Source organism: Salvelinus fontinalis, chromosome 11 (genome assembly GCF_029448725.1).
Source record: "Salvelinus fontinalis isolate EN_2023a chromosome 11, ASM2944872v1, whole genome shotgun sequence".
In the NCBI taxonomy this organism is placed as follows: domain Eukaryota; kingdom Metazoa; phylum Chordata; class Actinopteri; order Salmoniformes; family Salmonidae; genus Salvelinus; species Salvelinus fontinalis.
In genome coordinates this window covers 19,960,076-19,982,794 of record NC_074675.1, presented here as the reverse complement: position 1 = coordinate 19,982,794, position 22,719 = coordinate 19,960,076, and the positions used below count along the sequence as shown (strand labels likewise).

The 22,719-nt window shown below is 40.9% G+C and overlaps 1 protein-coding gene across 4 annotated transcripts in view; it reads right to left on the bottom strand.

Annotated features, from left to right (window-relative positions):
- LOC129865251 (ankyrin repeat and BTB/POZ domain-containing protein 3-A-like) overlaps positions 1-22,719 on the bottom strand; it is a 221,154-nt gene that overhangs the window by 40,020 nt on the left and 158,415 nt on the right. For all 4 annotated transcript variants that reach the window (XM_055937880.1, XM_055937881.1, XM_055937882.1 and 1 more), the window contains 2 exons: positions 17,938-18,031; positions 9,362-9,497 (listed from right to left, as the gene is read on the bottom strand). In XM_055937880.1, the coding sequence (XP_055793855.1) occupies positions 9,362-9,497; positions 17,938-18,031 (230 nt within the window). The remainder of the gene's footprint in view (positions 1-9,361; positions 9,498-17,937; positions 18,032-22,719) is intronic.

Genomic DNA, 22,719 nt, shown 5'->3' with positions numbered 1-22,719 from the left:
AAAAAATGTCACACCATGACACAAGCTTGCGAAATTAAATTACACATTTGCAAATCAAACTTGCAACCACAAATCTCAATGTGACCACGAAATTCTAATGAAACTCACAGGGTTCTGTAATTATTATTATCCCATATTAGTACAGGGTTGCTGTTTGTGATCTATAAATGTGACATGAGGCTTTAAGGTGTGTGCGTGTGTGTGTGGCAGTTACTGCTGTTCAAGATTAGGGAGGAAGATAATATTTTTTTAACATGGCCTTATTTCTATTACAGCATATTTGATGACTGTCATTCATATTTCATTTACCCAGCTCAATGCAACATCGATCGGTTTATGTTACTAAATAATAGTTGAATTTGCCCTATACCCATGATGAGGTTGCTACAACCTAGAGTCGATTGACGCGCCCGTGTGTCACACGTGGTGTCATTTGAATGCGGAATAGCTCTGTGTTTGTTTATGCTAGTGTCACGATCGTGTGGAGGATTGACGGACCAAAACGCAGCAGTAGGAAAGTAAGCCATATTCCTTTTAATGAATATGATGGCAAAACGAAACAAAAACACTTACACACTAAACAAAACAACGATCGTGAAGCTAAATAACGATGTGCACACACAGGCTACAAACGTATCACATAGACAATTACCCACATCACATGAAAGCCTATGGCTACCCTAAATATGGCTCCCAATCAGAGACAACAGAAATCAGCTGTCTCTAATTGGGAACTCATTCAGGCAACCATAGACTCTCCTAAACAACTAAACCAACATAGACAACGCTAGACACATGCACTACACACAAACCCATACAATACACCCAACACCCCCTTTACCATATAATCACCCAAAACCGACAAAACACAAACATTCCCCATGTCACACCCTGACCTAACTAAAATAATAAATAAAACAAAGAAATACAAAGGCCAGGGCGTGACATAACCCCCCCCCCTTAAGGTGCGAACTCCGGGCGCACCAGCACACAGTCTAGGGGAGGGTCTGGGTGGGCTTCCTTCCACGGTGGCGGCTCCGGCACTGGTCGTGGTCCCCACCCCACCACAGTCACTACCCGCCTCCTTAGCTTCCTCCAAATGACCCCCCTCCACATTAACCCCACTGAATTAAGGGGCAGTTCCGGACTAAGAGGCAGCTCCGGACTAAGGGGCAGTACCAGGGTAAGGGGCAGTACCAGGGTAAGGGGCAGTACCAGGATAAGGGAGAGCACCAGGATAAGGGGCAGCACCAGGATAAGGGGCAGCTCCGGACTGAGGAACGGCCCATGGCTGGCTGACAGATCTGGCTGCTCATGGCTGGCTGACGGATCTGGCTGCTCATGGCTGGCTGACGGATCTGGCTGCTCATGGCTGGCTGACGGATCTGGCTGCTCATGGCTGGCTGACGGATCTGGCTGCTCATGGCTGGCTGACGGATCTGGCTGCTCATGGCTGGCTGACGGATCTGGCTGCTCGTGGCTGGCTGACGGATCTGGCTGCTCGTGGCTGGCTGACGGATCTGGCTGCTCGTGGCTGGCTGACGGATCTGGCTGCTCGTGGCTGGCTGACGGATCTGGCTGCTCGTGGCTGTCTGACGGATCTGGCTGCTCGTGGCTGGCTGACGGATCTGGCTGCTCGTGGCTGGCTGACGGATCTGGCTGCTCGTGGTTGGCTGACGGATCTGGCTGCTCGTGGCTGGCTGACGGATCTGGCTGCTCGTGGCTGGCTGACGGATCTGGCTGCTCGTGGCTGGCTGACGGATCTGGCTGCTCGTGGCTGGCTGACGGATCTGGCTGCTCGTGGCTGGCTGACGGATCTGGCTGCTCGTGGCTGGCTGACGGATCTGGCTGCTCGTGGCTGGCTGACGGATCTGGCTGCTCGTGGCTGGCTGACGGATCTGGCTGCTCGTGGCTGGCTGACGGATCTGGCTGCTCGTGGCTGGCTGACGGATCTGGCAGATCCTGTCTGGTTGGCGGCTCTGGCAGATCCTGTCTGGTTGGCGGCTCTGGCAGATCCTGTCTGGTTGGCGGCTCTGGCAGATCCTGTCTGGTTGGCGGCTCTGGCAGTTCCTGTCTGGTTGGCGGCTCTGGCAGTTCCTGTCTGGTTGGCGGCTCTGGCAGTTCCTGTCTGACGAACGGCTCTAGCGGCTCCTGACTGACGAACGGCTCTGACGGCTCGGGACAGACGGGCGGCTCTATTGGCTCGAGGCAGACGGATGGCTCTAATGGCGCTGGGTAGACGGATGGCTCTAATGGCGCTGGGTAGACGGATGGCTCTAATGGCGCTGGGTAGACGGATGGCTCTAATGGCGCTGGGTAGACGGATGGCTCAGGCATCGCTGTGCAGACGGCAGACTCTGGCCGGCTGAGGCGCACTGTAGGCCTGGTGCGTGGTGCCGGAACTGGTGATACCGGGCTGGGGACACGCATCTCAGGGCTAGTGCGGGGAGAAGGAACAGGGCATACTGGACCCTGGGAGCGCACATTAGGCCTAGTGCGTGGTGCCGGAACTGGTGGTACCGGGCTGGGGACACGCATCTCAGGGCTAGTGCGGGGAGAAGGAACAGGGCATACTGGACCCTGGGAGCGCACATTAGGCCTAGTGCGTGGTGCCGGAACTGGTGGTACCGGGCTGGGGACACGCATCTCAGGGCTAGTGCGGGGAGCAGCAACAGGACGCACAGGACTCTGGGTACACACAGGAGGCTTGGTGCGTGATTTAGGCACTGGTGGTAAAGGACTGGAGACACGCACCATAGGGCTAGTGCGTGGAGGAGGCACTGGTTGTACTGGGCTGGGGACTGTCACAGGAGAGTTAGTACATGGGGCTAATATAGGAGGTGCAGGACTAGGGAGGCGTACAGGAGGCCTGGTTCGTGGGACTGTCATTCCCAGACGGTTAGCACGCACATCAGGACGAGCATGGAGAGCTGACTCAGGTAACCTCACATCCCGCACACGCTCTGTCGGGTGGATGTTGTGCCTCACGCACCAACACAGCAGCACCCTCATTTCACTCTCTTCCAACCTCCCCAATAAATCCTTAACAGTCTCTGCATCATTCCCATTGCTCACCTCCAATATCAGCCCGACTGGCTCAGGTTCCCTCTTAGAGTCCTCACGGGTAGCACGGGAAGTTGACGCAGTTCTCCCATCTGGACTCGCCACACTCCCCATGAGCCCCTCCCCAAGAAATGTTTGGGTATTACTCACGGGTCTCCAGCCTTGCTTCCGTGCTGCCTCCTCATATCGCCTCCTCTCGGCTTTCGCTGCCTCCAGCTCTTCACGAGGGAGGCGATATTCTCCCGGTTGTGCCCACGGCCCCTTACCATCCAGTATCTCCTCCCATGTCCAAGAATCCTGTGTAGGTGGGTCCTGTTGCCGCTTTACATGCCGCTTGGTCCTGTATTGGTGGGTAATTCTGTCACGATCGTGTGGAGGATTGACGGACCAAAACGCAGCAGTAGGAAAGTAAGCCATATTCCTTTTAATGAATATGATGGCAAAACGAAACAAAAACACTTACACACTAAACAAAACAAGAAAACGATCGTGAAGCTAAATAACGATGTGCACACACAGGCTACAAACGTATCACATAGACAATTACCCACATCACATGAAAGCCTATGGCTACCCTAAATATGGCTCCCAATCAGAGACAACAGAAATCAGCTGTCTCTAATTGGGAACTCATTCAGGCAACCATAGACTCTCCTAAACAACTAAACCAACATAGACAACGCTAGACACATGCACTACACACAAACCCATACAATACACCCAACACCCCCTTTACCATATAATCACCCAAAACCGACAAAACACAAACATTCCCCATGTCACACCCTGACCTAACTAAAATAATAAATAAAACAAAGAAATACAAAGGCCAGGGCGTGACAGCTAGAGATTTACCGTTCATTGCAGTGGGTGCAGATCAATCCCCTCTTCTGCCCATATTCCATAACATAGGGCTTGCGAAAGTGGTGTTTTTAACAAATGAGAAGATCCGGACAAGAAATAGTCTGAAAAAATCTAAACTGTTTGAGCTAGCAACTCACTCGCCCCATCATCAAAGGAGTCTCTCACAAACACGACATCCACAAGCTTTAGGAAAGTTGTCTGAACTTTCAGAAGGCCACGTCCTAATTTCGAAGACATCTTCTTATAAAACCAACTGTCCTGGCAGAACCGTTTGAGCTACCAACATCGACAGGTAAGACACAAACATTCAGCACAATTGTTTTGCTCTATGCAAGCTTCAGGGGAGATGCTGGAATGTAAAAATGGCTAAAAGTGAATAGGGTGTAAAAAGTGCCATAACCAAAGTGACTAAAAGGGTGTAAAAAATTATAAAGGACAGGCACTAGATATAGGACAGACACTTCAAACACATATTGTTTATGATAGATTTTTTGACTGTTTTGACATTTATTCATTATTTTATAAAAAGAATATAGAGAGAATTTTTTTATTTCCTAAAATTCTAAATCAAACAACGAAATTATCCATAGTATGACCATCTTAAAACAATTGCATATGTTAGCTTAGTAAATATTGAGAACCAATGGCTTAGACAGATTGGAGTAGTCAAGGTGACACAGTAGCACATTCAATACCGCCTTGCACACTCTTGCCTGCATCTAGCTGATCTGGGGTGTAATCATTAGTCCAAACAGTTGCAAAACGAGAGTTTCCATTGGAAAAATTCAGGTAGATCTCCCTCCGTTTCGTTCCGATTGCTTCCGATTAAGAATCAGTGGAATGAATACAACACTGATCACCCATACAAACAGTTCACCGTCATAGCAGCCACACACAGCATCATTACGTTGCTCCTTGTATAATTCCTTCTCGCATCTACGCACTCTCCTGCTCTCACCTTTTCCTTTTTGCTTGTGGACTTCAGTGCACAACACAACAGCTGTCTGTGAACAGGCGCAAAAACCACTCCAAGCTAAACATTCATACCATAACCGCTAACCGCTACACAGCCTGCATCGTTATCACCATATTAACATTATAGAGACTCAGAGCTACAAAATGGTATCTCATTCACAGCATTTGAGGAACAATGGGAAAGTAATTCTGCTTTGAAATTTAATCAACCTGTAAACTCACTTTTAAAAAAAAGCCTGTTTTGGTATCCAGTGAAGAGCTCTTCTTTGTCTATGTAACAGTATAACTTTACGTCGTCCCCTCGCCCCGACACGGGCGCGAACCAGGGACCCTCTGCACACATCAACAACGGTCGCCCACGAAGCAGTGTTCCCCCTCGCTCCACAAAGGCCACGGCCCTTGCAGAGCAAGGGGCAACACTACTTAAGTCTCAGAGCAAGTGACGTAACTGATTGAAACGCTACTAGCGCGTACCCGTTAACTAGCTAGCCATTTCACATCCGTTACATCTACACCTATTTAACATCGTTCACACCCTCTTAAACTTTAGTCCCACCCATCTCATTTTGCTCTTGGAGCGCACACTTGATGCTCTGACCGATGATTTGTTTACCTCTGGATAATATGAAAACACCCTAACCAGCTCTGCTGGCAACAATTTCATTACGCTTTTTTGCAGACGTTTACTGCCACCGGCCATATTCAACGGGTGGTGTACACACGTCACGTAACATTAGCTAATGAGCCAGCCAGCTAGTTAAACAAAAATGAACAAAGTTGCCAACAATGCCTAATGTTAGGATCTATCTAGAAAAGCAAACAGCTCTGGGAAATTATTAATAATATCCTCTAGGGAGCCAGCCAGCTAATGTTAGCTAGCTAGCTAAAAGTACACTTTAGCTTAACTTCTACATCACAATCCCGGATCCGGGAGCACCCTCATCAGTAAAAAAGCTGACTAGCATAGCCTAGCATAGCGCCACAAGTAAATACTAGCATCTAAATATCATGAAATCACAAGTCCAAGACACCAGATGAAAGATACACATCTTGTGAATCCAGCCATCATTTCTGATTTTTAAAATGTTTTACAGGGAAGACACAATATGTATTTCTATTAGCTAACTACGATAGCAAAAGACACAACTTTTTTTCCACCATTTTTTTACTGCATAGGTAGCTATCACAAATTTGACCAAATAAAGATATAAATAGTCACTAACCAAGAAACAACTTCATCAGATGACAGTGTGATAACATATTTATTGTATAGCATATGTTTTGTTCGAAAAATGTGCATACTTCAGGTATAAATCATAGTTATACATTGCAGCCACCATCACAACTCTCACCAAAGCAACTAGAATAACTACAGAGAGCAACGTGAATTACCCAAATACTCATCATAAAACATTTATGAAAAATACACAGTGTACAGCAAATGAAAGACAAAGATCTTGTGAATCCAGACAATATTTCAGATTTTTTAAGTGTTTTACAGCGAAAACACAATATAGCATTATATTAGCTTACTATAGCCAACCACACAACAGCATTGATTCAAGCCAACAATAGCGATAACGAATAAACCAGCAAAAGATATAAATTTTTTCACTAACCTTCTCAAGCTTCTTCAGATGACAGTCCTATAACATCATATTACACAATACATATAGATTTTTTTCGAAAATTTGCATATTTAGCGGCACAAATCGTGGTTATACAATGAGACTTGTAGCCAAGCTGCAAAGAAAATGTCGGGAGAAATCTTGGGAGAGGCACCTAATCTAATCAATAACTAATCATAAACTTGACTAAAAAGTACAGGTTGGACAGCAAATGAAAGATACATTAGTTCTTAATGCAACCGCTGTGTTAGATTTTTAAAATTAACTTTACTACGACATACAGCGTGTGTTAAAGCGAGACCGCACCGAAATCAATGGCGGAATAGTAGGTCAACATTTTTCAACAGAACAACGAATTAACTTCATAAATAGTTCTTACTTTTGATGAGCTTCCATCAGAATCTTGGGCATGTTGTCCTTTGTCCAGAATCATCGTTGCTCGGTTGTAGATTGCCGTCTTCAACTTTGGAATTAGCAGCAAACATTAGCTAGGTGGCCCAGACGTGCCCAACTCACTATAACGCAGCACAAAGAAATATCAGAAAATCGCAACATACTGATATACACTGATATAATTCGGTTTAAAATAACTACATTATGATGTCTTTAAAGTACTGTCATCTGAAGAAGTTTGAGAAGGTTAGTGAAAAAATGTATATCTTTTGCTGGTTTATTCGTTATCGCTATTGTTGGCTTGAATCAATGCTGTTGTGTGGTTGGCTATTGTAGTAAGCTAATATAATGCTATATTGTGTTTTCGCTGTAAAACACTTAAAAAATCTGAAATATTGGCTGGATTCACAAGATCTTTGTCTTTCATTTGCTGTACACTGTGTATTTTTCATAAATGTTTTATGATAAGTATTTAGGTAATTCACGTTGCTCTGTGTAGTTATTCTAGTTGCTTTGGTGAGAGTTGTGATGGTGGCTGCAATGTAAAACTATGATTTACACCTGAAGTATGCACATTTTTCAAACAAAACATATGCTATACAATAAATATGTTATCACACTGTCATCTGATGAAGTTGTTTCTTGGTTAGTGACTATTTATATCTTTATTTGGTCGAATTTGTGATATCTACCTATGCAGTAAAAAAATGGTGGAATAAAAAGTTTTGTCTTTTGCTATCGTGGTTACCTAATAGAAATACATATTGTGTCTTCCCTGTAAAACATTTTAAAAATCAGAAATGATGGCTGGATTCACAAGATGTGTATCTTTCATCTGGTGTCTTGGACTTGTGATTTCATGATATTTAGATGCTAGTATTTACTTGTGGCGCTATGCTAGGCTATGCTAGTCAGCTTTTTTTCTGATGAGGGTGCTCCCGGATCCAAGATTGTGACCAAGTAGAAGTTAACTATATTCTGGTAATCTGACCAATTGAACATATGCGGTGACATTCTGAGACATTCTCATCAATAATAGAAGGACATAAACTCTACAGTGGAAAGTCTGCACATTGTAGTTATCAGATTCACATGGAATTGTTGTTAAATTTAAATGTTTGAATATAAAATTATTGGTGAAGAGATTAAATGTAATTTTAGCTTCCAAATGAGAGATTTGGGTTTTCATAAGGTTAGGGCTCTGCTCAATCAGTGGCCCGCCCCTGTGAAGAGACATGGGTTATAAAACTTTTCAAACACACCCTTCTCGCTCCACTATATAAAGCCTTGACGAAAATATAACCTCCTGTTCCGAGGATGTGAGGACGACGGTCCATACGTTAAAAGGACTAACATGTCAACTACAGAACTAAGCCAACCTCAGCGTGAGCTTTGATGGCGAATGGTATGAACTTTGAACTCTTATTCACTACAGAAGTGATACCTCCTAGCCGTTGAGTTAGCAACAGCAGCTGCAAACGTGGGCTAGGAAAGAACAGACAGAGTATCCCGTCTACCACACAACGACATTACTACAACCTATTCAATTTACCTCCAGACATTCTTCAATTTACCACCAGACATTCTTCAAAGGACAAAGGACTCGGTTGGGCAACACGGCCTTCCATCTACCACCAACCTACCGAAGCGCAGCTCAGAGTAAATATTTATTGCTTTTTCCTTTTCCAAATGGGGAGTAATTTAGAACGCATAAGATACTGTATTTACGATAGCATGGCTTCTCCGTTGGTTCCTCAAGTCTTCCCGCTCTTTCACTCAAACCCAGCCCCCTTTTCTTTTGTGTAACCAGCTGTCATATCTGTTCCGCCCGCTAGGGACGTTTTCCTTTATGATGTAATTTGTAATCAAAGTATGATTCATTCTGTGTATATGTAATTCTGTGTGATTAGTTAGGTATTTAGTAAATAAATAATTAAACCCAATTTTGTATTGCTGATTCAACTTGTTAGCCAGGGTTCGTGAAGATAACCAAGAATTTACAACTTTCAGATGAGACTGAAATAAGGTGACGATTAATACTGACTGCTATTAATGTAAAACATTACGATGTCTTTAAGAGTTTATTCGGAAGATAACAGCTCTATAAATATTATTTCGTGGTGCCCCGACTTTCTAGTTAATTACATTTACATGATTAACTCAATCAGGTAATATTAATTATGGAGAAAGGATTTTATAGAATAGCATGTCATATCACTTAATCCGGCATAGCCAAAGACACGACACTACTGTAGACCTTCATTGCAAAAACAAATGTTTCAATCAGTTATTTGGTGACGTTAATATATTTAGTTTTATATAAAAATGCTAACTTAAATTTTTTTTTTTTCAATATTTAAAAAAAATGAAATTCACTAGGTAGGATGATTCTCCCCTTCCTTCTCTGAGGAGCCTCCACTGGCGTGAGTGTGTGTTACCTGTGCCCATGTGATGCTGCCAGGCTATATGAGTTCATGTCCCCCAGTTGGGCAGATGAGATGCCATTTCTGTACATGGTCCCAGTCATGGGATCTGCCCCTCTCTCCAACAATAGACTGACCAGCTCAAAGTTCCCTGAGGAGAAAAAGCAACGTTATGAACTCAAATTAACCAACTCATGTTAAAACTTCTTCTGGCTGCAGGGTGAATATTGAAAAAACTGGAAAATATGTGCACATTTTCAAACGGCCTCTTAAGAAATTTTTGATCTTACAATATGCATATATTTACTACTATTGGATAGAAAATAGTCCCTAGTTTCTAAAAAGGTTTGAATTATTTCTCTAAGTGGAACTGAACTATTTTTACAGACCATTTCCTATCCGGAATTGAGATTTCCAAATGCAATGTCTCTCTTTAAGAGCGTGTCTATAAAAGGTCATGTCACTTAGGACCGTAGAAACACGTCATACGCCTTCATCTGGGTGTAATACGGAAGTGAGAGAAGAAAGCAGTTGAATATCTCTTCCAGGGGCTGAACACAACATCTTGTAGTGAGACCTGCGCACTTTATTTTTTTTTCTGGGCGCGAGGTAGAACCTGGACTCGGCTCCTGGAATACGCTCGTTAAAGGTGAATATGACCTCTGGCTACGATATTATTTGATACATGTCACAAAATCATCCTAAAGTATGTTTTTTCAATATACTTTAATTATATTATTGAAATTTATTCTGGACTTTAGACGTGATGCTTTGGAAGAATTTTTTGAAGAAAGAGAGATTAGCGCCGCACGGCCATTGTGTTTGCTAACCCAAGAGGGAAATAGTTCGTTCTGGAACCCAACTAAAGACTGTACTGGACAATGGACCCCTTTACAACATTCTGATGGAATATCAACAAAGATAAGGACCCAATTTGGGATGCTTTTTCATATATCTGTCGAACTGTGCTATGCTAGCGTTTGACTAGAATCAATGCTGCCGTATGCTAGCTAATGTTGTAAGCTAATATAACGATATATTGTGTTTTCGCTGTAAAACACTTCAAAAATCGGAAATATTGGCTCTATTCACACGATCTTTGTCTTTCATTAGCTATCCACCATATGTTTTTCTGAAATGTTTTATGAGGTGTAATTAGTAGTTGACGTTGGTGTCTGTATTTCCTCTGGCTACTCCCGTGCGATTTCAGACTGTAGCTATGATGTAGCTATGATGGGAGCAGTAATGTAAAACTGATTTATAGCTAAAATATGCACATTTTATGAACAAAACATAGATTTATTGTGTAACATGTTATAGGACTGTCATCTGAGGTAATTTTTTCTAGGTTGTTTAGGTTGGTTCTAGGTTAGTTAGGTTGGCTTGTGCATGCTACTTGAATCATACTTGTGCTGCTGCTACATGTCTGTCCACTTTTTTATTTGGTGGTGAGCTAATATAAATATATGTGGTGTTTTCTCTGTAAAACATTTAAAAAATCGGACACGTTGGCTGGATTGACAAGATGTTTATCTTTCAAATGCTGTATTGGACTTGTTAATGTGTGAAAGTTAAATATTTAAAAAAAATAGATTTTGAATTTCGCGCCCTGCAATAGAGCTGGATGTTGTCATAAGTGTACCGACATCGGGACAGCCCGCCTAACAGGTTAACCTGTTGGGGATGGGGGCGCTGTTTAGACTATTTATGCTAATTTGGCTAATTTTTTAAACGGCTTCCCACAAAATCCTTGATCGTACAATATGCATATTATTATTATTATTGGATAGAAAACAGTCTATAGTTTCTATAGGAGTTGAAATTTTGTCTCTAAGTGGAACAGAGCCCATTCTACAGCAATTTCCCTGACATGGAGTCAGATTTGAGAAATGTTGGCCACTCTTCTGAAGTCAGTTAAAAGGGCACTGTCGTTGCTATGACTATACGGACACTTCTTACGTCTTCCCCTGGATGCCTTTACGTGATGACGATTCCAACGGGGTCGATTGCGCGTTCACAGGCCCTACAAATGAAAAAACCCTGAAGCTAGTCATTCTTTGGGAGCTGCGTCATGAGCCTAGAGGACACCGGCGCGCACCTGTTCCAAGCGTTAGTTTAGCCTGTTATATTTCTCCGGTCATCTTTTCACTCGTTATAGGAGTTAAAAACATCATAAGGTAGTTAATTTAAAGCGTTTTATAGCAATTTATATCCGTTTAGTGCGATTTTGGGACATTTATTTTTGCAACGATGTGAAAAGTTGGGCACGCTTTTCAGTTCATCCCGAACGCAGTTGACATTTCCACATGGCAAGAGGACAGCTTTCCACCAAAAGACGATTTCTCCCAAGAAAGGATCCTTTGCCCAAGATACTGATGGAAGAACAGCTCAAGGTAGGACATTTTTATTATGATAAATCGTGTTTCTGTCGAAACATTTTAGTGGCTTAGGACGCCATGTTTTTTGACGTAGCTTCGCTTGGCGCAAACTGTATTGAAAAGTAAGGATAAATTAAAAAATGTAATAACGCAATTGTATTAAGAATTAAATTGTCTATCAATCCCTGTCCACCCTATATTTTTTAGTCACGTTTATGAGTATTTATGTATAAGAGTAGATCACTGTCTAAGTGGCGCAAGGACTTTTTCTTTACCAGCTTGTCTACATTTCACATTGTCTAACCATGATTTTGGTGGCTAAATATAAACATTTTCGATCAAACTGTATATGCATGTTGTAATGTGATGTTACAGGAGTGTCATCGGAAGAATTCTGAGAAGGTTAGTGAAAAAATTAATATCTTTTGGCGATGTTGACTTTTATCGCTCACTTTGGCTAGAATCAATGCTGGGCTGCTAATTGCTATGTGCTAAGCTAATATAACGATTTATTGTGTTTTCGCTGTAAGACACTTAGAAAATCTGAAATATTGTCTGTATTCACAGGATCTGTGTCTTTCGATTCGTGTATGCTGTGTATTTTTACGAAATGTTTGATGATTAGTAGTTAGGTAAACACGTTGCTCATTGTAATTATTCTAGTCCATTTGTGATGGTGGGTGCAATTGTAAACTATGCCATCTACCTGAAATATGCACTTTTTTCTAACAAAACCTATCCCATACCATAAATATGTTATCAGACTGTCATCTAATGAGTTTTTTTGTTGGTTAGGGGCTATAAATATCTTAGTTTAGCCGAATTGGTGATGGCTACTGGTGTTGGTGGACAAATAAAAGATGGTGGATTATGCTAATGTGTTTTTAGGTAATAGATGTACATCTTTACATATTGTGTCTTCCCTGTAAAACATTTTAAAAATCGGAAATGTTGACTGGATTCACAAGATCTGTGTCTTTCATTAGCTGTATTGGACTTTAATGTGTGAAAGTTAAATATTTTAAAAAAATATTTTTTTTGAATTTCGCGGCACTGGTTTTTCAGTGGGGGGGGGGGGGGTGTGCCGCTAGCGCCACGCTGATCCTAGACAGGTTAAAACTTGGGTCAAACATTTCGGGTAGCCTTCCACAAGCTTCCCACTATACGTTAGGTTAATTTTGGCCCATTCCGCCTGCCAGAGCTGGTGTAACTGAGACAGGTTTGTAGGCCTCCTTGCTCGCACACACTTTTTCAGTTCTGCCCACAAAAATTCTATAGGGTTGAGGTCAGGGCTTTGTGATGGCCACTCCGATACCCTGATTTTGTTGACCTTAAGCCAGTTTGCCACAACTTTTGAAGTATGCTTGGGGTCATTGTCCATTTGGAAGACCCACAATTTTTACCTTCCTGACTGATGTATTGAGATGTTGCTTCAATATATCCACATCATTTTCCTACCTCATGATGCCATATATTTTGTGAAGTGCACCAGTCCATCCTTTAGCAAAGTACCCCCACAAAATGATGCTGCCACCCTTGTGCTTCAAGGTTGGGATGGTGTCTTTGGCTTGCAAGCCTCCCCCTTTTCCCTCCAAACATAACAATGGTCATTATGGCCAAACAGTTCTATTTTTGTTTCATCAGACCAGAGGACATTTCTCCAAAAAGTACGATCTCTGTCCCCATGTGCAGTTGCAAACCGTAGTCTGGCTTTTTTTATGGCGGTTTTGGAGCAGTGACTTCTTCCTTGCTTAGCGGCCTTTCAGGTAATGGCGATATAGGACTTGTTTTACTGTGGATATAGATACTTTTGTACCTGTTTTCTCCAGCATCTTCACAAGTTCCTTTGCTGTTGTTCTGGGATTGATTTTAACTTTTCGTAACCAAAGTACGTTCATCTCTAGGAGACAGAAGGCGTCTCCTTCCTGAGTGGTAATGACGGCTACATGGTCCCATGGTGTTTATACTTGGGTACTTTTGTTTGTACAGATAAACGTGGTACCTTCAGGCGTTTGGAAATTGCTCCCATGGATGAACCAGACAGAGGTCTACAATTTGATTTCTGAGGTCTTGGCTGATTTCTTCTGATTTCCCCATGATGTCAAGCAAAGAGGCACTGAGTTTGAAGGTAGGGCTTGACATACTTCGACAGGTACACCTCCATTTGACTCAAATGATGTCAATTAGCCTATCGGGAGCTTCTAAAGCCATGACATAATTTTTTGGAATTTTTCAAGCTCTTTAAAGGCACAGTCAACTTAGTGTATGTAGACTTCTGACCCACTGGAATTGTGATACAGTGAGTTATAAATGAAATAATCTGTCTGTAAATAATTGTTGGAAAAAATACTTGTGTCATGCACATGTAGATGTCCTAACCGACTTGCCAAAACTATAGTTTGTTAACCTTTCTCGCCCCGGGGTTCCGCTAGCGGAACACTCACAACATTCCGCTGCCTTCGCAGAGAGCGAAATTCAAAAAATGTTTTTTTGAAATATTTAACTTCCACACATTAACAAGTCCAATAGGGCAAATGAAATATAAACATCTTGTGAATCCAGCCAACATGTCCGATTTTTTAAATGTTTTACAGCGAAAACACAATACATATTTATGTTAGCCCACCACACTAGCCAAACACACAACGCTATTTATCCACCGCATAGGTAGCTATCAAAAAACCGACAAAATATAGATATAATTAGTCACTAACCAAGAAACAACTTCATCAGATGACAGTCTTATAACATGTTACACAATACATTTATGTTTTGTTCGAAAAATGTGCATATTTGAGGTATAAATCATAGTTTTACATTGCAGCTACAATCACAAATAGCACCGAAGCAGCCAGAATAATTACAGAGAGCAACGTGAAATACATAAATAGTCATCATAAAACATTCATGAAAAAATACATGGTGTACAGCAAATGAAAGATAAACATCTTGTGAATCCAGCCAATATTTCAGATTTTTTAAGTGTTTTACACCGAAAACACTATATAGAAATATATTGGCTTTCCACAATAGCCAAACACACAACCGCATTTATTCACAGCAAAGATAGCTTTAGCAAAAACCAGCAATAAATATAAAATAAATCACTAACCTTTGGACAACTTCATCAGATGACAGTCTTATAACATCATGTTACACAAAACATTTTTATTTTGTTCGAAAATGTGCATATTTAGAGCTGCAAACCGTGGTTATACATTGTGAAAATTTAGCAACTTTATCCCAGAATGTCCGGATATATTTCTGACACTCACCTAATCTGACCAAATAACTCATCATAAACTTTACATAAAAATACTTGTTGTATGGCAAATGAAAGATACACTGGTTCTTAATGCAACCGCTCTGTTAGATTTTTAAAAATAACTTTAGTACGACATACAGCTTGCGTTATTGCGAGACAGCGCCCGCTAAAAGGGCGGAGAATAGGACTAAACATTTCACACAAAAATACGAAATAACATCATAAATGTTGTCTTACTTTTGCTGAGCTTCCATCAGAATCTTGTACAAGGAGTCCTTGGTCTAGAATAAATCGTTGTTTGGTTTTAGAATGTCCTTTTCTCCTGTCGAATTAGGAACCTTAGCTAGCCAAGTGGCGCGAACATGTCCATCTTCTCTCGACGCAAACAACGGAAAACTCAAAGTCCCGATAAACGTTGAATAATCTGATAAAACTCGGTTGAAAAAACATACTTTACGGTGATATTATCACATGTATCAAATAAAATCAGAGCCGGAGATATTAGCCGTGTATACCGAACGCTTTTCAGAAGGCAATCTGGGGTTCCTTCTCGCGCCTTCGAAGACAATGACATTTCCAGAACTGTCACTCCAAAAGCTCTTGTTCGACCTCAGATCAAGCTAGACACCCCATTTCACCTCCCATTGCCTGTTGACATCTAGTGGAAGGCGTATAAAGTGCATGTATATCGATAGGCAGGCCCTGGAACAGAGCCTCGATTTCAGATTTTTCACTTCCTGTCTGGAAGTTTGCTGCAAAAGGAGTTCTGTTTTACTCACAGATATAATTCAAACAGTTTTAGAAACTTATGAGTGTTTTCTATCCAATAGTCATAATAATATGCATATTGTACGATCTAGAATAGAGTACAAGGCCGTTTCATTTGTGCACGATTTTTTCCCCAAAGTGAAAATAGAGCCCCCTACACACTAACAGGTTAACAATAAATTTGTGGAGTGGTTGAAAAACAAATTTTAATGACTCCAACCTAAGTGTACGTAAACGTCCAACTTCAACTGTATTTATTTATGTACAGTGCCAGTCAAAAGTGATGTTTCAGTTTTTTATTTGAAATGGAATTGCAAACATTTCTATAAACCTGTTTTTGCTTTCTCATGTGGTTTAGATTGATGAGGGAAAAAACTATTCAAATGTGGGTAAAGTCAATGTGTCTGAATACTTCCTGAATGCACTGTATATACAGTACCAAGTACCATTTTACTATTTTCTACATTGTAAAATGATAGTGAAGACATCAAAACTATGAAATAGCGCTTGGACTCATGTAGTAACCAAAAAAGTGATAAACAAATCAAAATATATTTTATATTTGAGATTCTTCAAAGTAGACACCCTTTGCCTTGATGACAGCTTTGTACACTCTTGGCATTCTCTCAACCAGCTTCAGGAGGTAGTCACCTGGAATGCATTTAAATTAACAGGTGTGCCTTGTTAAATGTTAATTTGTGGAATTTCTTTCCTTAATTTGAACCAATCAGTTGTGTTGTGACAAGGTAGGGGTGGTATACGGAAGACATCCCTATTTGGTGAAAGACCAAATCCATATTATGGCAAGAACAGCTCAAATAAGTAAATAGAAATGACAGTCCATCATTACTTTGAGACACGAAGGTCAGTCAATACGGAAAATTGTAAAAACGCTGAAAGTTTCTTCAAGTGCAGTCGTATAAACCATCAAGCGCTATGATGAAACTGGCTCTCATGAGGACCGCCACAGGAAAGGAAGACCCAGAATTACCTCTGTCTAGAGGATAAGTTCATTAGAGTTACCAGCCTCAGAAATTACAGCCCAAATAAATGCTTCACAGAGTTCAAGTAGCAGACACATCTCAACATCAACTGTTCAAAGGAGACTGCGTGAATCAGGCATTCATGGTCGAATTGCTGCAAAGAAGCCACTACTAAAGGACACCAATAAGAAGACACTTGCCTGAGCCAAGGAACACACACAATGGCCATTAGACCGGTGGAAATCTGTCCTTTTGTCTGATGAGTCCAAATTGTAGACTTTTGGTTCCAACTGCCTTGTCTATATGAGATTCAGGGTAGGTGAACGGATAATCTCCACATGTGCGGTTCCCTCCGTTAAGCATGGATGAGAAGGGGTGATGGTGTTGGAGTGCATTGCTGGTGACATTGTCGGTTATTAATTTAGACTTCAAGGCACTCTTAACCAGCACGGCCACTACAGCATTCTGCAGCAATACACCGTTCCCATCTGGTTTGCACTTAGTGGGACTTTGATTTGTTTTTCAGCATGACCAATGAAGCAGCACAGGCTGTTTAATGGCTATTTGACCAAGAAGGAGAGTGATGGAGTGCTGCATCAGATGACCTGGCCTCCAGAATCACCCGACGTCAACCAATTTAGATGCTTTTGGATGAGTTGGACTGCAGAGTGAAGGAAAAGCAGCCAACAAGTGCTCAGCATATGTGGGAACTTCAAGAATGGATTCCAGATGAAGCTGGTTGATAGAATGCCAAGAGTGTGCAAAGCTGTCATCAAGGCAAAGGGTGGCTACTTTGAAGAACTCAAAATGTAAATATATTTTAATTTGTTTGACACTTTTTTGATTACTACATGATTCCATATGTGTAATTTTATACAATGTAGAAAATTGTAAAAATAAAGAAAAACCCTTGAAATAGTAGGTGTGTCCAAAGTTTTGACTGGTACTGTATATATACACACACACAAGTATTCAGACCCCTTGACTTTTTCTACATTTTGTTACGTTACAGCCTTCTTCTAAAATTGATTAAATCGTTTTTTCCCCCTCTACACACAATACCCCATAATGACAAAGCAGAAATGTTTTATTATATATATATATATATATATATACACATTTTTTTTTAAATAAAGGTTCAATAAAAATACTCTACACACATTGTCAATGGAGTATTCCTGTTTTGTCAACAAGTACCTGCAGCTGAGGCCAGCTGAAGTGGGGTATCAGTGTAGTTATCTGCTCCATCTTGCAGGGCCCCCTCCATGCTGTTTCTGCTATCCAGGAGCAACTGTGAGAGGAAGGGATGCCAGGAGGAAGGGAGAGGGGAGTGAGTGAAAGAAACACGTTACTGACAAGTTCAACAAGGCACATGGCCAAATGCCTCTCTAAAATGACCTCCTCACGCTGGTATTCATCAGAACTATAAAACCCATGATTCTAGCCATAATTTTATTCAAGCTATCACTGTTGAGTTGTGGTTTTTCAGCTGAGATTTAGTTTGTTCTCAAGATGCCTGATTTGAGTAAACATTTCCTCTGGTGTACTACAAACAAGAACTGGCTTTTAGCCAGAACACCTTGGGGCGGCAGGGTAGCCTAGTGGTTAGAGCGTTGGACTAGTAACCGGAAGGTTGCAAGTTCAAATCCCCGAGCTGACAAGGTACAAATCTGTCGTTCTGCCCCTGAACAGGCAGTTAACCCACTGTTCCTAGGCCGTCATTGAAAATAAGAATTTGTTCTTAACTGACTTGCCTAGTTAAATAAAGGTAAAAAACAAAAAAACAAAAAAACAAAAACAAAGGTCATGTGGTTTGGTAAGTGTGATTACAACCTCTGACGGTTTAGAGCTTGAGGTAGTCATGTCATACAAGTACTTGGGAGTATGGTTAGACAGTATACTGTCCTTCTCTCAGTACAAATCAAAGCTGCAGGCTAAGGTTAAGAGTTGGTTTCCTCTATCGTAATCACTCCTCTTTCACCCCAGCTGCCAAACTAACCTTGATTCAGATGACTATCCTACCCATGCTAGATTACGGAGATGTAATTTATAGATCGGCAGGTAAGAGTGCTCTCGAGTGGCTAGATGTTCTTTACCATTCGGCCATCAGATTTGCCACGATGCTCCTTATAGGACAAATAACTGCACTCTGTATTCCTCTGTAAACTGGTCATCTCTGTATACCTGGCGCAAGACCCACTGGTTGATGCTTATTTATAAAACCCTCTTAGCCCTCAATCCACCCCTATCTCAGCCTCTACGGTGACTGAAATGACTGCTACAATCAACAATGAGCTGCAGTTAGTTTCAGAGTTGGTGGCAAGGAATAAGTTAGCTCTAAATATTTCTATATCTAAAAGCATTGTATTTGGAACAAAACACTCACTAAACCCTAAACCTCAACTATATCTTGTAATAAATAATGTGGAAATTGAGCAAGTTGAGATGACTAAACTGCTTGGAGTAACACTAGATTGTAAACGGTCCTGGTCAGAACATATTGATGCAGTAGTAGCTAAGATGGGGAGAAGTGTGTATAATAAAGATGATAAAATAAATGCTCTGCCTTCTTAAAACTTCTTGTCAATAGGGGGGCGCTGTTTTCACTTTGGAAAAAATCGTGCCCAATTTAAACAGCCTCGTACTCTGTTCTAGATCATACAATATGCATATTATTATTACTATTGGATAGAAAACACTCTGAAGTTTCTAAAACTGTTTGAATTATATCTGTGAGTAAAACAGAACTCATTTGGCAGCAAACTTCCATACAGGAAGTGAAAAATCTGAAAACGAGGCTCTGTTTCAGGGCCTGCCTATTCAACTGGCTTTTATTTATCGATATGTATGCACTTCCACTAGATGTCAACAGTTAGGGGAAGGTGGAATGGGGTGTCTAGCTTGATCTGAGGTCGAATAAGAGCTTTTGGAGTGACAGGTCCGATATTTTCTTTGTCTTCGACGGCGCGCGGGGGAGCTCGACATTGTCTTCTGAAAAGCGTTCGGTATACACGGCGAATATCTCCGGCTCTGATTTTATTTGATACATATGATAAAAACATCATAAAGTAGGTTTTTTCAACCGAGTTTTATCAGTTTATTCAACGTTTATTGGGACTTTTGGAGTTTTCCGTTCTTTGCGCCAAGAGAAGATGGGAATGTTAGCAACCTTGGCTAGCATTGTGGCGCGAATTCGACAGAAGAAATGGACATTCTAAAACCAAACAACGATTTATTCTGGAAATAGGACTCCTTGTAAAACATTCTGATGGAAGCTCAGCAAAAGAAAGAAAACATTTATGATGTTATTTCGTATTTCTGTGTAATATGTTGATGCCTATTCTCCGCCGTGTTGGTGAGCGCTGTCTCACAATAACCCAAGCTGTATGTTGTGGTAAAGTTATTTGAAAAAATCTAACACAGCGGTTGCATTAACTTTTTCTGGCTGCAAGCCCGAGGCCGCCCACAATATGACAACAGCCACTTCAAGTGCAGGGCGCGAAATTCAAAATATATATTTTTAAAATATTTAACTTTCACACATTAACAAGTCCAATACAGCAAATTAAAGGTAACCATCTTGTGAATCCAGCCAACATGCCCGATTTTTAAAATGTTTTACAGCGAAAACAGCACGTATATTTATGTTAGCTCACCAACAAATACAAAAAAGGACAGACATTTTTCACAGCACAGGTAGCATGCACAAAACCAACCTAACTAACCAAGAACCAACCAAACTAACCAACAAAAAACTTCATCAGATGACAGTCTTATAACATGTTATTCAATAAATCTATGTTTTGTTCGAAAAATGTGCATATTTCAGGTATAAATCATAGTTTACATTGCAGCTACAACCAGAAATTGCACCGAAAGCAGACAGAATAATTACAGACACCAATGCCAAATACCTAAATACGCATCATAAAACATTTCTGAAAATACATATTGTACAGCAAATGAAAGACAGGCATCTTGTGATTCCAGCCAATATTTCCGATTTATTAAGTGTTTTACAGCGAAAACACAATATAGCGTTATATTAGCTTACCACAATAGCCAGAAACACAAGCCATTTCCCAGCAGCAAAAGTTAGCGATCGTAACAAACCAGTAAAAGATATAAAAGTTTTGACTAACCTTGATATTCTTCATCAGATGGCAGTCCTAGGTTATACATACACTTGTGTTTTGTTCAAAAATGTGCATATTTAGAGCTGAAATCAGTGGTTATACATTGTGCTAACGTAGCTACTTTTTCCCACAACGTCCGGATTTTTCTGACACACATATTCTGACCAAATAGCTATTCATAAACATAACTAAAAAATACGTGTTGTATAGGAAATGATAGATACACTAGTTCTTAATGCAATCGCCGTGTTAGAATTCTAAAAATAACTTCATTACCACATAAGGCTTACGTTATGGCGACCGAGTGCCCAAAACCTGGGCGCAAAACTAATAGTCCACATGTACGACAGATATATGAAATAACATCATAAAATGGGTCCTACTTTTGCTGATCTTCCATCAGAATGTTGTACAAGGTGTCCTTTGTCAAGTACAATCGTTGTTTGGATTTAGAACGTCCTATTTCCCTCTTGAATTAGCAAGCGCACTAGCAAAGTGGCGCGAAGCTCTCCTTTCTGAATAAAGGCACACAACGCAACACGCCTAACGTCCCGAATAAATTTCAAAAATCTAATAAAACTATATTGAAAAAACATACTTTACGATGATATTGTCACATGTATCAAATAAAATCAAAGCCGGAGATAGTAGTCGCCTATAACGAAAGCTTTTCAGAAGGCAATTCCAAGTCCAACCTTCCTGAAAACAGGAAATGGGTGACACGTCATTCCAAGAGGATTCATTCCACTTCAGACCAAGATAAACACTCCATTTCTTCTCTCACCGCCTCTTGACATCCAGGGGAAGGTGTATGACGTGCATGTATACTAATACGTATCATGCCCATTTATAGGCAGGACCTAGAAGAGAGCATCGATTTCAGATTTTCCACTTCCTGGTCAGGAAGTTTGTGCCAAATGAGTTCTGTTTTACTCACAGATATAATTCAAACGGTTTTAGAAACTAGAGACTGTTTTATATCCAATAGTAATAATAATATGCATATTGTACGAGCAAGAATTGAGTACGAGGCCGTTTGAAATGGGCACCTTCTATCTGGCTACTCAACACTGCTCCTGCAGCCCAAACAGGTTAAGAACCAGTGTATCTTTCATTTGCCATACAACAAGTATTTTTATGTAAAGTTTATGATGATTTCTTTGGTCAGATTAGGTGAGTTTCCAAAATATCTCCGGAAATTCTGGGGAAATGTTGCTACGTATTCACATTGTATAACCACGATTCGTAGCTCTAAATATGCACATTTTCAAACAAAACATAAATGTATTGTATAACATGTTATAAGACTGTCATCTGATGAAGTTGATCAAGGTTAGTGATGAATTTTATCTCTATTTTGTCGGTTTTGTGAAAGCTTCCTATGCGGTGGAAACATGGTGAAAATATGCGGTTGTGTGTTTGGCTTTTGTGGTTAGCTAATAGAAATACATATTGTGTTTTCGCTGTGAAACATTTAAAAAATCGGAAATGATGGCTGGATTCACAAGATGTTTATCTTTCATTTGCTGTATTGGACTTGTGATTTCATGAAAATTATATTATGTGATATCCCTGTCCCGTTAGGCTAACCTATGCTAGTCAGCTTTTTTGATGAGGAGGATCCCGGATCCGGGAGGGTGATGAAGTAGAGGTTATTAACAACACTATCAATAAGGCAGGTCCTACAGGCCATAGTTTTGTCGCACCTTGACTACTGTTTTGTCATGTGGTCAGGGGCCACAAAAAAGGACTTAGGAAAATTGCAATTGGCTCAGAACAGGGCAGCACTGCTGGCTCTTGGATGTACACAGAGAGCTAATATTAATAATATGAATGAATATTG